This window comes from Pristiophorus japonicus, chromosome 24 (assembly GCF_044704955.1).
Source record: "Pristiophorus japonicus isolate sPriJap1 chromosome 24, sPriJap1.hap1, whole genome shotgun sequence".
Lineage (NCBI taxonomy): Eukaryota > Metazoa > Chordata > Chondrichthyes > Pristiophoridae > Pristiophorus > Pristiophorus japonicus.
Window position 1 is genome coordinate 29,561,369 of NC_092000.1, and position 14,108 is coordinate 29,575,476.

At 46.1% G+C, this 14,108-nt stretch overlaps 1 protein-coding gene across 1 annotated transcript in view; it reads left to right on the forward strand.

Moving 5' to 3' along the window:
* Nucleotides 1–14,108, forward strand: part of LOC139237995 (coiled-coil-helix-coiled-coil-helix domain-containing protein 5) — a 37,585-nt gene that overhangs the window by 3,708 nt on the left and 19,769 nt on the right. The window contains exon 2 of the mRNA XM_070867380.1: nt 2,485–2,625. Within this exon, the coding sequence (XP_070723481.1) occupies nt 2,485–2,625 (141 nt within the window). The remainder of the gene's footprint in view (nt 1–2,484; nt 2,626–14,108) is intronic.

Sequence of the window (14,108 nt, forward strand, 5' to 3'; positions counted from 1 at the left end):
TTATTTTTTACCCTTATTAAAACATTTTATTAATTTTTTTTTGTCTAAAACATTCAATTTCAATTAATTTTAAATATGTGAAGTGTTTTTTAAATTTATTTAAAATGTTTGTGTTTTGGGGGGCATCCCCATTTATAGAAATGAAGATCTCCGTACCAACGGAACTTACCATTACTGTGAATGGGGATACGCCATTTTCATTGGTTGGTCCGGCCCACGTGATCCCAGGATGCACATTCGCTCCTGGAATACTTGTGACTCTACGCTGGGCTGCGCATGGAGGCCTCGGAGCAGAAGTTCTCGTTCCTCCGGGACCACCAAGTAGATTCCTAAATATTTTTGTAGTCGGAGGGCATCCGCCTCTGACCGCAACTTCAGGGCCAATGTTTAAGTATCATTTTAACTTTTTCAGATAACATTTGCATTTATTTGTAACAATTTTCACTTCAAATTTACTAATCATATGAAACTTTTTTAATAAAAAATCAGTCCTTGAAGTTAGTGAGAGATATGTTCGACCCTTCTTGGTTGCGATCTTTGCGGGAGCACTCAATTGGGTAAAGGTCTGGGCCGTGAGCCGCCCTGTCCCCTCTAAGCGATGCCTCCTGTGGATTTGCCTCATCCCTCAGCACCTTCAGTCCAGGATCTTCTGCTTCGATCAGCTCCTCCCCCGGATATTAAGATCCAGACCTTCTGACATGGCAGAGTTGTGACGGGCACAGCACATAGGAACAGGAGCAGGCTATTCAGCCCCACGAGCCTGTCCCACCATTCAATAAGATCATGGCTGCTCTGTATCTTAACTCCATTTACCCGCCTTGGTTCCATATCCCTTGATACCCTTAACCGAACACAATTCTATCAATTGCAAAGCACACAACGGCTACCCCGTGCTGCCTCCAGACCTACCTCCAGAAGCAACTCTTCAGCATCCTGCTGGCCCTCTCAACCACCTGCTTGGTAAGCGCATGTACCTGTGCGTGCCTCTTCTCTGCTTCGGTCTGTGAGATGAGCCACGGCAGCAAGTGGTAAACCTTATCGCCGAGGATCCACCCTTCCACTGACCCCCCCTTCCCCCCCCCCACGCTCAAGTACAATGACCGATATGCGCGAGCGCAATAATTGTGACAGGCCCTCGCATGTTCACACGCCGAATGTGCAGCCGGGCGTCGCAGAGCATCGGGTCATTGAGGGAGTGGCAGCCCCTTTCTCTTCATGTAACTAAAGGGAGGAGCCTTCAGCCCAATGTCTGTTTCTTCAAATGCTCCAAGCACTCTGGGTTAAGCTAGCAATCCAGTAGAAACTTAATGCCCTTTGCTCCACAGCGGGCATTCTAAGTCTATAACGAATTCCCCAGCCCTATAGAACAGAGTGCCAGTCAACTGCCAAATGCCGGCACTCACTGCCCTTTGACGAACTTTGGACAGATCCCCTTTGAATACCTGAAAGGATCTAGATCCATAAAGATTGAGAGTTGCAGTCACCTTCACCTGTACTATTAAGGCTCTGCTGCATGTGGTCCGGGCATTTGAGTCATCCTGGGGCAAGATGGAGCGTCAACCGACCTCCTCCTCATTAAAACGCAGCCATCACATAATCAGCTCCCCACACATCTGCCTGCCTACTCTCTGGGCCGGATACTTGCTTATACGGTGCTGTCTCTGCTGGTGGTGATTCACTCTCTGGGCTTCCTGTCTCTGGCTCTCTTCCTTCTCTTTCATTATAATATCAACCAAGTGTAGACCGAGGCAATCAGGGCCCGCTGGAAGGAGCACCTCGAAGGTCTCGTTAATCGAGACTCTGCCTTTTACTCGAGTGTTCTCGACTCCATCCTGCAGCCAGCAAATAAGCCATTATTATATCTCAAATTGACTGCAAAATGGCTCACTGCTGTACCAGGATGAGAATGGTTTCAGTGCTTCCCAGATCAGCTGATTTGCACCAGCTTCGGGTGACTACGGGAGCCCGTGCACCTGAAAAGCTGTTTGTAATTTGAAGAGAGCATCCGAACAAGTGTAATTGCAGGAAACTCACTTCTAACTTGAGAGGCATGGGTGGAGCCAGTATTATGGGCAGGAATGAGGGGTTGATCAAGGTGATTTGGGCAAGCTGTACTTGTGCAAGTAACTCACGCCCAAAATTCTGCATTATTTTAAGCCGCACCCCTTCTCTTCCTCTCCCTTGTGTGTGTCTGATCTTTTGTTTGTTTTATTGTCAGGCAAGCATTGTTTGAGCTAACCATGCGTGTCTCTGACTATAAACACGCAAGAAATTCCAGGCCCTAGTTTCTGATAGTTAACAGTTACTAATTTTAAGTCTGTATTTCAATTATTCCATTGCTTTTGAAAGTAATTATATTTTTGTTTATACAAACCCTCGATCTCCCATGCCATTTGCTCTTTGAAAAGTATTGTTCTCCTCCTGTAACTATCTGCTTCTCTCCCTTCTTGCGTGTGTCTAATCTTTATTTTGTTTTACTGGCAGGCAAGCAGCGTTTGAGATAACCATGCGGTACTGTTCAAAGGAATTGGAGGCGTATGGGGCGTGTGTCGGGTCGAACCCGTCCTCATGGCAGAAGGACTGTCAGGAGTTGAAAACCATGGTTGGACAGTGCACGTCATCACAGTGAGTTTGTCGGGGAATAGGAGCACCCAAGGATACATGGGGATAAATATTCGCGCCTCTCGTTAGTGAAGAGCCGAGCGTATGGCACACCACTAATGGCTCAGTGGGTAGCACCCTCAGCACTGAGTCAGAAAGTTGTGGGTTCAAGACTTGAGCACAAAATCTAGGCTGACACTCCAGTGCAGTGCTGAGGGAGGTGCCGTCTTTCAGATGACACGTTAAACTGAGACCCTGTAACGTAAAAGATCCCACGGCACTATTCGAAGAAGAACAGGGGAAGTTCTCCCAGATGAACTGGCCAGTAGTTATCCCTCAACCAACGTCACTTGGAAAAAAACCCAGATTATCTCATTGCTGTTTGTGGGAACTTGCTGTGTGCAAATTGGCTGCTGCGTTTCCTACAAGTGACTACACTTTAAAAGTACTTCATTTTCTATAAAGTGCTTTGAGACCACCATAGGTCGTGAAAGGCGCCATAGAAATGCAAGCCTTTTTCTTATAAAGGATACACAAGAGTTTACAACATAGAAACAAGCTATTCGGCCCAACCAGTCCGTGTCAGTATTTTCCTCCATACAAAAAAACTTCTAATCAAATTTACTCTACCCTGTTTCCACATCCTTTCAAACTCTTTTCCTTCAGCCGCCTATCCCATCAGTGGCGAGGCTGACCCTTTTTAACGTGCCTAACGAAGCTGGCGTGTTACCATGGCAACGTGCCCCTCATGTAGAATCCCACCACCGGCATTTTAAGCTGCGTGAGGCTCGGGGCTGTCCAAAGTGCAATGACTAATAAATTCATCCTGGGGGATGTTTTCCCTCCCATTGCCTTTTAGTCAGGAAAATAAAATTAGGCGAGGTTTCCTAACGAGGCCTGGAACTTACCGGTGGGATGTCCCCCTTCCCATTGCTGTGGCAAGTTTTGAAAAGAAAATCAGGTGAACAGACAGTGTCCAAAATGGGCAGTTGATCCGCTGCTGCTTGGCGGATAAAATAGAATTTAATAGAGGGGCACGGAACATTCTAGCGGAACATCCTCCCTCATGTAAAGTCTGGAAAAGAAAATCGGTCGGCCGATTAAAACTTAAATACCCGGGAAGTCTGTGCAGGAATCGAGATGAGGCAGCATTTCACTTGTCTCATCTGCCGAACTGCCTTTACTGTCTAATCTAATCTGAACATTGGCATAGGTTCTGCCTCTTCTAAATCTTTAACCCTCAATTTTATTCTATGACTCTTTGTTCTAGACCCCTCAACTACTGAAAACAGTCTGCTTTTATCTATCCGGCGTCTTCCTTTCATGATTTAAGATACCGGTATTTCACCCAATTATCTGTGTTGTTCTGATGAAAAATTACCCATTTGTCAAGTCTTCTAATTTATATTTTCCATTATCAGACACCATGCTAGTAAATGTGCACTGCAGTTTGGAGCCCAATACTGCACACAGTACTTTGTGACGTTTTAAGGTTTTACATAGATATAGCATTAGCTCTTAGTTTTTATTTGCTGTACCCCTTCAGGTAAAAGATAAGAACATAAGAAATAGGAGCAAGAGTAGGCATTTGGCCCCTCGAGACTGCTCCGCCATTTAATAAGATCATAGCTGATCTGATCTTGGCCTCGACTCCACTTCCCTGCCCGCTCCCCATAACCCTTAACTCCCTTACCATCAAAAATCTGTCTATCTCCACCTTAAATATATTCAAAGACCCAGTCTCCACAGCTCACTGGGGTAGAGAATTCCAAAGATTCACGACCCTCTGAGAGAAGAAATTCCTCCTCATTTCCGTTTTAAATGGGCGACCCTTTATTCTGAAACTATGCCTCCTAGTTCTAGATTCCCCCATGAGGAGAAACATCCTCTCTGCATCTACCCTGCCAAGCCCCCTCAGAATCTTACATTTTTCAATAAGATCACCTCTCATTCTTCTATAGTCCAGTGAGTATTGGCCCAACCTGCTCAACCTATCTTCATATGACAACCCCTTCATCTCAGGAATCAATCTCGTGAACATTCTCTGAACTGCTTCCAATGCAAGTATATCCTTCCTTAAATAAGACCAAAACTGTACGCAGTACTCCAGGTGTGATCTTACCAATGCCCTGTACAGTTGTAGCACGACTTCCCTACTTTTGTACTCCATCCCCCTTGCAATAAAGGCCAACATTCCATTTGCCTTCCTAATTACTTGTTGTAACTGCATGCTAACTTTTTGAGTTTCCTGTACAAGAACCCCCAGATCCCTCTATACTGCATCATTTTGTAATTGCTCCCCATTTAAATAATATTTTACTTTTTTATTTTCCCTACCAAAGTGGATAACCTCACATTTTTCCACATTATACTCCCACTCACTGAGCCTATCTACATCCCTTTGTAGATTCTTTGCGTCGTCCTCACAACTTGCTTTCCCACCTATCTTTGTATCATCAGCAAATTTGGCTACGTTACACTCGGTTCCTTCATCCAAGTCATTAATATAAGCTGTAAATAGTTGAGGCCCCAGCACTGATCTCTGTGGCACCTCACTAGTTATAGTTTGCCAACCTGAAAATGACCCATTCATAACACAGAAAATAGGTGCAGGAGCAGGCCATTTGGCCCTTCGAGCCTGCACCACTATTCAATAAGATCATGGCTGATCATTCACCTCAGTACCCCTTTAATGCTTTCTCTCCATATCCCTTGATCCCTTTAGCCGTAAGGGCCATATCTAATTCCCTCTTGAATATATCCAATGAACTGGCATCAACAACTCTCTGCGGTAGGGAATTCTACAGGTTAACAACTCTCTGAAGAAGTTTCTCCTCTTCTCAGTCCTAAATGGCTTACCCCTTATCCTTAGACTGTGTCCCCGGTTCTGGACTTCCCCAACATCGGGAACATTCTTCCTGCATCTAACCTGTCCAGTCCCGTCAGAATTTTATATGTTTCTATGAGATCCCCTCTCATTCTTCTAAACGCCAGTGAATACTGGCCCAGTCGATCCAGTCTCTCCTCATATGTCAGTCCAGCCATCCCTGGAATCAGTCTGGTGAACCTTCGCTGCACTCCCTCAATAGCAAAAACGTCCCGAATCTTTGTTTTCTGTTAGTTAGCCAATCCTCTATCCACACTAATATATTACCCCAACCCCGTGAACTCTTACTTGTGCAGTAACCTTTTATGTGGCACCTTATCGAATGCTTTCTGGAAATCCAAACACACGACATCATCTGGTTCCCCTTTATCCACTCTGCTTGTTACATCCTCAAAGAACTCCAGCAAATTTGTCAAACATGATTTCCCTTTCATAAAACCATGCTGACTCTGCCTAACTGCATTATGATTTTCTAAATGTGCTGCTACTACTTCCTTAATGATGGACTCCAGTATTTTCCCAATGACAGGTGTTAGGCTAACTGGTCTATAGTTTCCTGCTTTCTATCTCCCTCTCTTAAATATGGGTGTTACATTTGCAGTTTTCCAGTCCGCTGGAATTCAGGGAACTTTGGCAGATTACAACCAATGCATCTACTATCTCTGCAGCCACTTCTTTTAAGACCCTAGGATGCAGGCCATCAGGTCCAGGGGACTTGTCCATTTTTAGTCCCATTAGTTTGCCTAGTACTTTATTTCTAGTGATAGTGATTGTTTTAAGTTCTCCCCCCCCCCCCCCCCCTCCAATAGCTCCTTAATTATCAATTATTGGGATGTTTTTAGTGTCTTCTACCGTGAAGATCGATACAAAATATTTGTTCAAAGTCTCTGAAGAAGATCCTTCACTACGAGATCATTAATTAATCCAGACTTGTTACACATTACCAAATCTAAAATAGCCTGCTCCCTGGTTGGTTCCACAATGTATTGTTCCAAGAAACCATCCCGCATACACTCTATGAACGCTTCCTCAAGGCTACCTTTGCCAATTTGATTTGTACAATCGATATGAAGATTAAAATCACCCAAGATTATTGCTGTACCTTTCTTACAAGCCTCCATTATTTTTTGATTTATACTCTGTGCTACATTGTGGCTATTGTTTGGGAGCCTGTAGACCACTCCCACCAGAGACTTCTTTCCCTTATTATTTCTTATCTCCATCCACATCTACATTGTGATCTTCTGAGCCAAAGTCATTCGCTTTTTTACAGCCTTATTAACCTGAGGTGCTGCCTTTAATATCTTAATGTGCTGATGGGAGCCTGTCTCCCAAATCCTTCTGCTCTTCTCCAGCATCGAGCCTACTGCCATTCACAGTATAATTACTGCTGTTATCTTTAAACAAATTGCACCACCTCACAATTAATGATATTGAATTTCATCTGCCACTTTTTAGCCCATTCCTCCCCATCTTATCAATATTCCTTTGCAGTTTCCTTGGATCTTCTAAAGAATTAACTAGACCTGCTATTTTGGTATCATCTGCAAATGTTGACACCACTCTCTCTCTCTGGGCCTGTATCCAAATCCGAGATGTACACAGTGAAGTGACTCCAGAACTGCACCCTGTGGAACACTGCGACCCACTTTGAACCACTCTGAAACACTGTCCTTAGCTCCTATAGGGGCTGGATTTTCGGATTGTTGCTGCCTCTGTTTTTGCCCCGGAGGGGCAGCAATGATGACGGTGAGCTCTTCTGGGCAGGCGGTCAGCTTCCAGCACCCTGTGGGAGGTTTCGGGGCCGGTTTCGGCGGGGTGGGGAGCATTACCACCCGGAAGAGTTTAGCCGGTGCGCAACGCCCCTGATTGCGACACTGGCTCGATTTTTGACTCCCGCTCGACCCTGCTGGGACCGCCTGTGAAAGCGGGCAGTCCGAGCTGTAGCAGCTGCATTAAGGTAAGTGATGCCGACCTCACGTCAATGGGATTGTTTTTTTTTGCGATTTATGTTGTGGTGGCTTGGGCTATGTAGTGGGAATGTTTTTGGTGGTTTTTTTCAGGTTTTTGTTTTGCCCCCCAGGCCTCTCTTAGAGCGCTCCGAGGCCGGCTATTTAGCTTGGGATTTTCCCATGCTCAGGGCCCAGCTGCTCAATTTTACTGACTGAGGCACAAACCTTTCCCAGGCGCTATCAGTACCGTCCCGCCGTCATTAACACCTCAAAATCTTAAAAGCCAAAAATCCAGCCCTTATAACCAATTTTGCTAACCTCCACCTAAATCCAGACGCCTTTACCTTCTCTAATAATCTTCCATTTGGTGCCTTGCCAAAGGCTTTCCCAAAGTCTATCTACACTACATCTATTGCATTTCTCCATCTACCGCGTCTGTTCACTCCTCAAAGAATTGTGAGGTTTATTAAGCACGTTCGTCCCTTTTAAAATCCATGCTGCTACTGCTAAGTCTTTTGTCTTTATCGGGATCCGGTGGTGGTGGTGCTTCCTGGGGCAATCCAAGGAGATCTATTTCTGACTAACATACAGGGATCCATGGAGATTCTGAAAAGATGCATTGAAAACATCCAGTGTTTAGGCTGTACTTGTCATTTGTACACCAGCTGAGAGTGGTGAGAATGTAGAACTTGCTATTACATGAAGTGGTTGATAGATGCATTTAAGGGGAAGCTAGATAAGTACACGAGGAAGAAAGGAATAGAAAGTTATGCTGATAGGATGAGATGAAGTTGGGTGGGAGGAGGCTTGAACACCGACTTAGACGCATGGTCTGTTTCTGTGCTGTAATTCTATGTAATTCAACGATGCACAACTTTCACCCAGGTGTCCAATCTCCATTTTCTTGAGCACTGTTGGACTAGTGCTCATATTCAGCTTCAGCGCTCCTTTTTTGCACCTCTGATTGTTTTGTTTAACTTGTTTTAATATTTTCCTGAACCTCCTGAAGTTGTTGCTGCCCTTTTTCCCTGTAGGTTTTCTGTAAATTGTTTTTCTTCATCTATTTTGTGACAGCTTGTTTACGACACATTTGTCTTGTATGTGTACGTTGCCTAGTTATTGCTATTCTACATGTATGCTGTAATTTATTGCAAAGGGGATGGAGTATAAAAGCAGGGAAGTCTTACTACAGCTATATAAGGTGAGGCTACACCTGGAATACTGTGTGCAGTTGGTTTCCATATTTACAAAAGGATTTACTTGCTTTGGAGGCAGTTCAGAGAAGGTTCACTAGATTGATTCCGGAGATGCGGGGGTTGACTTATGAGGAAAGGTTGAGTAGGTTGGGCCTCTACTCATTCGAATTCAGAAGAATGAGAGGTGATCTTATCGAAACGTATAAGATTATGAGGGGGCTTGACAAGGTGGATGCAAAGAGGATGTTTCCACTGATAGGGGAGACTAGAACTAGAGCGTATGATCTGAGAATAAGGGGCCGTCCATTTAAAACAGAGATGAGGAGAAATTTCTTCTCTCAGAGGGTTGTAAATCTGTGGAATTCGCTGCCTCAGAGAGCTGTGGAAGCTGGGACATTGAATAAATTTAAGACAGAAATAGACAGTTTCTTAAACGATAAGGGGTTATGGGGAGCAGGCGGGGAAGTGGAGCCGAGTCCATGATCAGATCAGCCATGATCTTATTGAATGGCGGAGCAGGCTCAAGGGGCCGTATGGCCTACTACTGTTCCTATTTCTTATGTTCTTATGTAAAGACTTCACGCCTTAGAATTTGTTGGTTTTAATCGACAAAGCCCTAGAATAATGCTCTTTGGGGGAGTTGTCCATGTATGAAGAGTTGGGGTATCCACAAGTCTTCAGATTCTCAGCTGTTCCTAAAGAGGTAAATCCGGAAGCATTTTTCACACAAGGGTAGTAGAAATCTAGAATTCCCTGCCCAAAAAGGCTATGGACACTGGGGGGTCAGTGGAGTTTTCAAGACAAAGATCGATGGATTTTTGTTGGGTAAGGGTATCAAGGGATATGAAGCAAAGGCGGGTATATGAAGTTGATGTACAGATCAGCCGTGATCTGATTGAATGACGGAGCAGACTCGAGAGATAGAATGGCCTCCTCCTGTTCCTATGTTTCTAGAGTTTACGTGTTACAAGGACACCCTCAAAGCCTCCCTGATAAAGTGCGACATCCCCACTGACACCTAGGAATCCCTGGCCAAAGACAACCCTAAGTGGAGGAAGTGCATCCGGGAGGGCGCTGAGCACCTCGAGTTTCATCGCCGAGAGCATGCAGAAATCAACCACAGGCAGCAGAAAGAGCGTGCGGCAAACCTGTCCCACCCACCCTTACCCTCAACGACTATCTGTCCCACCTGTGACAGGGATTGTGGCTCTCGTATTGGACTGTTCAGCCACCTAATGGCTCATTTTTAGAGTGGAGGCAAGTCTTCCTCGATTCCGAGGGACTGCCGATGATGATGATGATGATGATGATGTTACATGGCATGTGCAGTGAGGATTTTACAGAAATCAGCACATTGCATTCTCACTGAGGTTAGATACAGAAAGCGGGCCAGGCTGCAGCAGGCATGTCGGTGTGGGCCTGTATTCCCTCCAGTGGCTGGATGTTCAGCAGAAGCTAACTACTGACCCTAAAGGGAGTAAAACCCGTGTGCGCCTCATCACGACCGTTTCCGAACAGCGCTGGTGGAGGTTTGGGAACTTGTTGCCTCTCAGTCTTGGTGCTTTGATCATGTGCAGCACAGGGAGATCCCAGGGAATGGAGGGGGGGGGGCGGGAAATAACAATGGAACAGCATGTAGACAGGTATCATTGGTAAGAAGGATTAGGGGGACACAATGGCATAACATTAAAACCAGGAACAGGCCAGTGAGAGGGAAAGTGATCATCCCCTTTGGAGTAAATCTCATCATCGGCAGTCCCACGGAATCGAGGAAGGCTTGCTTCCACTCTTAAAATGAGTCCTTAGGTGGCTGAACAGTCCAATACGAGAGCCACAGTCCCTGTCACAGGTGGGACAGATAGTCGTTGAGGGAAGGAGTTTGTCGCACGCTCTTTCCGCTGCCTGCGCTTGGTTTCTGCACGCTCTCGGCGATGAGACTCGAGGTGCTCAGCGCCCTCTTGGATGCACTTCCTCCACTTAGGGCGGTCTTTGGCCAGGGACTCCCAGGTGTCAGTGGGGATGTTGCACTTTATGAGGGAGTCTTTGAGGGTGTCCCTGTAACGTTTCCTCTGCCCACCTTTGGCTCGTTTGCCATGAAGGAGTTCCGAGTAGAGCGCTTGCTTTGGGAGTCTTGTGTCTGGCATGTGGCCCGCCCAGCGGAGCTGATCAAGTGTGGTCAGTGCTTCAATGCTGGGGATGTTGGCCTGGTCGAGGACGCTAATGTTGGTGCATCTGTCCTCCCAGGGGATAAATCGCAGCGGGCAACTAAAAATAGGACTGATGGAAATGACACACACAAAAACTCGGGAAACTCCTCGTTTAGTGATTTGAAGCGAGAGGGAGAGAACAACACTAAGCTGGTAGATAATGACTTGCAACATCCACTGGTGTGGGAGACAGCTGTGGATTTGTATAGAACGATAACTGTTATGTGTGCAATAAAAGTTCAAACTGAGTACTGTTTAACTAAGCAAGGTACAACCTTGGCTTTGCTTTAGTTAGGCCCAAAGTGCCTGACTCTCAAAATAGTTGGCCTTTTATACCTGAGCAGCAACATGTGTGTGTTGCTCAGTGGCCTCCAACAATGACGCCATCTGGTAGCTACAAACAGAATATACATACATGACAATACCCCCCTCTGAGATCTTATCACAGTCTTTCACAGGTTGAGAAGGTCCGATGCTTTGCGCTCCTAGGTTGACCGTCTCAGTTCGATTCTAGCCTTGTGTGAGTATGCGGGGTCTGTTGTGGCTGATGGCTGGATGACTGACTTGTTGGGAGTGGCAGTGGCCATGTCAGGAATTGCAAGTCCATCTTTATTGGACAGGTCTGTGATGGAAATTTCGGCTCACTCATGACCCTTGAGTCCTCTGAAGACTGCTGGTAGGTTGGTTGGTCGTCGATGGTTTCTTCGTCCGACTGTTCTAGCTCGTCTGTGTGCCTCAGTTTTGGCTGATCCATGTGTTTCCTTCAAGTTTGCCCATTCTTGAGCTTAATAACGAATACTCTGTTGCCCTCCTTGGCCATGACTGTACCAGCGATCCTCTTGGGACCCTGACCATAGTTCAACACATATACAGGATCATTAACAGAAATCTCACGTGACACAGTTGCGTGATCATGGTATCCTTGTTGACTTTGTCTTCTGTATTCAACATGATTATTTAAATCCGGGTGTACCAGAGATAGCTTGGTCTTAAGACCTCTTTTCATCATGAGTTCGGCAGGCGAGACCCCTGTGAGTGTGTGGGGTTTTGTTCTGTAACTCAGCAGTATGCAGGACAAGCGATCTGCAGTGACCCTTGGGTTACTCTCCTCATGCTTTGCTTGATAATTTGTACTGCACGTTCAGCTTGCCTGTTGCACGCAGGCTTGAACGGTGCTGACCTTACATGTTTTATGCCATTAAGTTTCACAAACTCCTGACTGGTGAAGCACGACCCATTGCCGCTCACCATATGACAGGCAGACCATGTGTCACGAACAATGACATTGAGATTCTCTATGATTGTCCTGGACGTGTGGATGACAGGATTATGCATTCTATCCACTTCGAATAAGCGCCCACCACCACTAAAAACATCTTGCCCAGGAAGAGACCTGCAAAATTTACATTGATCCTGGACCAAGATTTGGATGGCCACGATTCCGCTGGTGCTTTGCTGAGCTGCATGCAAGTGTTGCACTGATGCACGCATGCTTCCAACTCAGAATCAATTCCTGGCCACCATACGTGGGACCTGGCGATGGCCTTCATCATTACTATACCCGGATGTGTGCTGTGTAACTCACGCATGAACTTCTCTCTCCCTTTCTTGGCCATTACAACGCGATTGCCCCACAATATGCAATCTGCTTGAATAGACAGTTCGTCCTTGTGACGAATGTACAGTTTGGTCTCGTCGCACATTTGCTTAGGTATGGCAGACCAATCCCCTTTGAGGATGCAACCCTTTACCACCGATAAAATCGGGTCCTGGCTGGTCCAGGCCTTAACTTGTTGAGCCGTGACAGGGGTTCCTTCACTCTCAAAAGCATCCATGATTAACATTAGATCCGCCGGTTGTGGCGTTTTCACCTCCGGTGTGGGCAACGGCAACCGGCTCAAAGCATCGGCATAATTCTCTGTGCCAGGTCTGTGGCGAATGACATAATGTCAACGCCCACCTTTGGATGCGGGATGAAGCGTTGGTATTGATACCTTTGCTCTCGGAAAACAATGAAATAAGTGGCGTGTGATCAGTCTCTAATTCGAACCTCAGACCGAACAGGTATTGATGCATCTTTTTAACACCGTACACACACGCTAAAGCTTTTTCTACCATGCTGTAGGCTCTTTCTGTTTTAGACAAACTTTTGGAAGCATACGCGACAGGTTGAAATTTCCCCGACTCATTGGCTTGTTGGAATACGCAACATTCCATATGACGATGTGTCACAGGCCAAAACTAAATGTTTACATGGGTCATAATGTACCAGCAGTTTGTTCGAGCAAAGCAGATTGGTGGCTTTCTCGAAACCTCTGTCTTGCGATGCGCCCCACACCTATTTGTTGCCGTTTCTCAATAGCATGTGCAGTGGTTCTAGTAAGGTGCTCGATTTAGGTAGGAAGTTACCAAAGTAGTTGAGTAGACCCAGGAACGAACGCAGCTCCGTCACATTCTGCAGTTTGGGTGCATTCTTGATGGCCTTGGTTTTCACGTCAGTAGGTCTGATGCCGTCAGTGGCGATTTTCCTCCCGAGGAATTCGACCTCCGGTGTCACGAAGACGCACTTCGAGCATTCCAGTCTGAGTCCCACTCTATCCAATGCAGTGGAACCTCGTCCAGGTTGTTCAGATGTTCCTTGTAGTCATGACCGGTAATCAGGATGTCATCTTGGGACTCGACGTTTCTGGGAACGGACTTCGGTAGACTTTCCATATTCCTCTGGAATATTGCTCCAGCCGAGCGAATTCCGAAAGGGCACCTGTGGTAAATAAACAGTCCTCTTCGACGTCTCGACCAACTCCTGTGTCATATAGGCCGACGTCAAGTCCAGTTTTGTGAACGACTTCCCTCCGGCTAGCATCGCGAACAAGTCATCAGCTTTCGGTAACGGGTACTGATCTTGTTTCAAAACCCTGTTGATCGTAGCCTTATAGTCTCCACAGATTCTGACTGTGCCATCACTTTTCAGCATAGGAACAATGGGGCTGGCCCATTCATTAAATTCAACCGGTGATATGATCCCTTCACGCTGGAGTCGGTCCAGTTCAATTTTGATCTCCTCCCTCATCATATATGGCACTGCCCGAGCTTTATGATGGATGGGTCTTGCATCTGAGTCCACACGGATCTGCACCGTGGCTCCTGTGAAGTTGCCGATACCCGATTCGAACAGCGAGGGGAACTTGCTCAATACTTGGGCACGTGTATCTTCCTCCGATGACAACGCCTTTATGTCGTTCCAGTCGCATCTGATTTTCTCCAA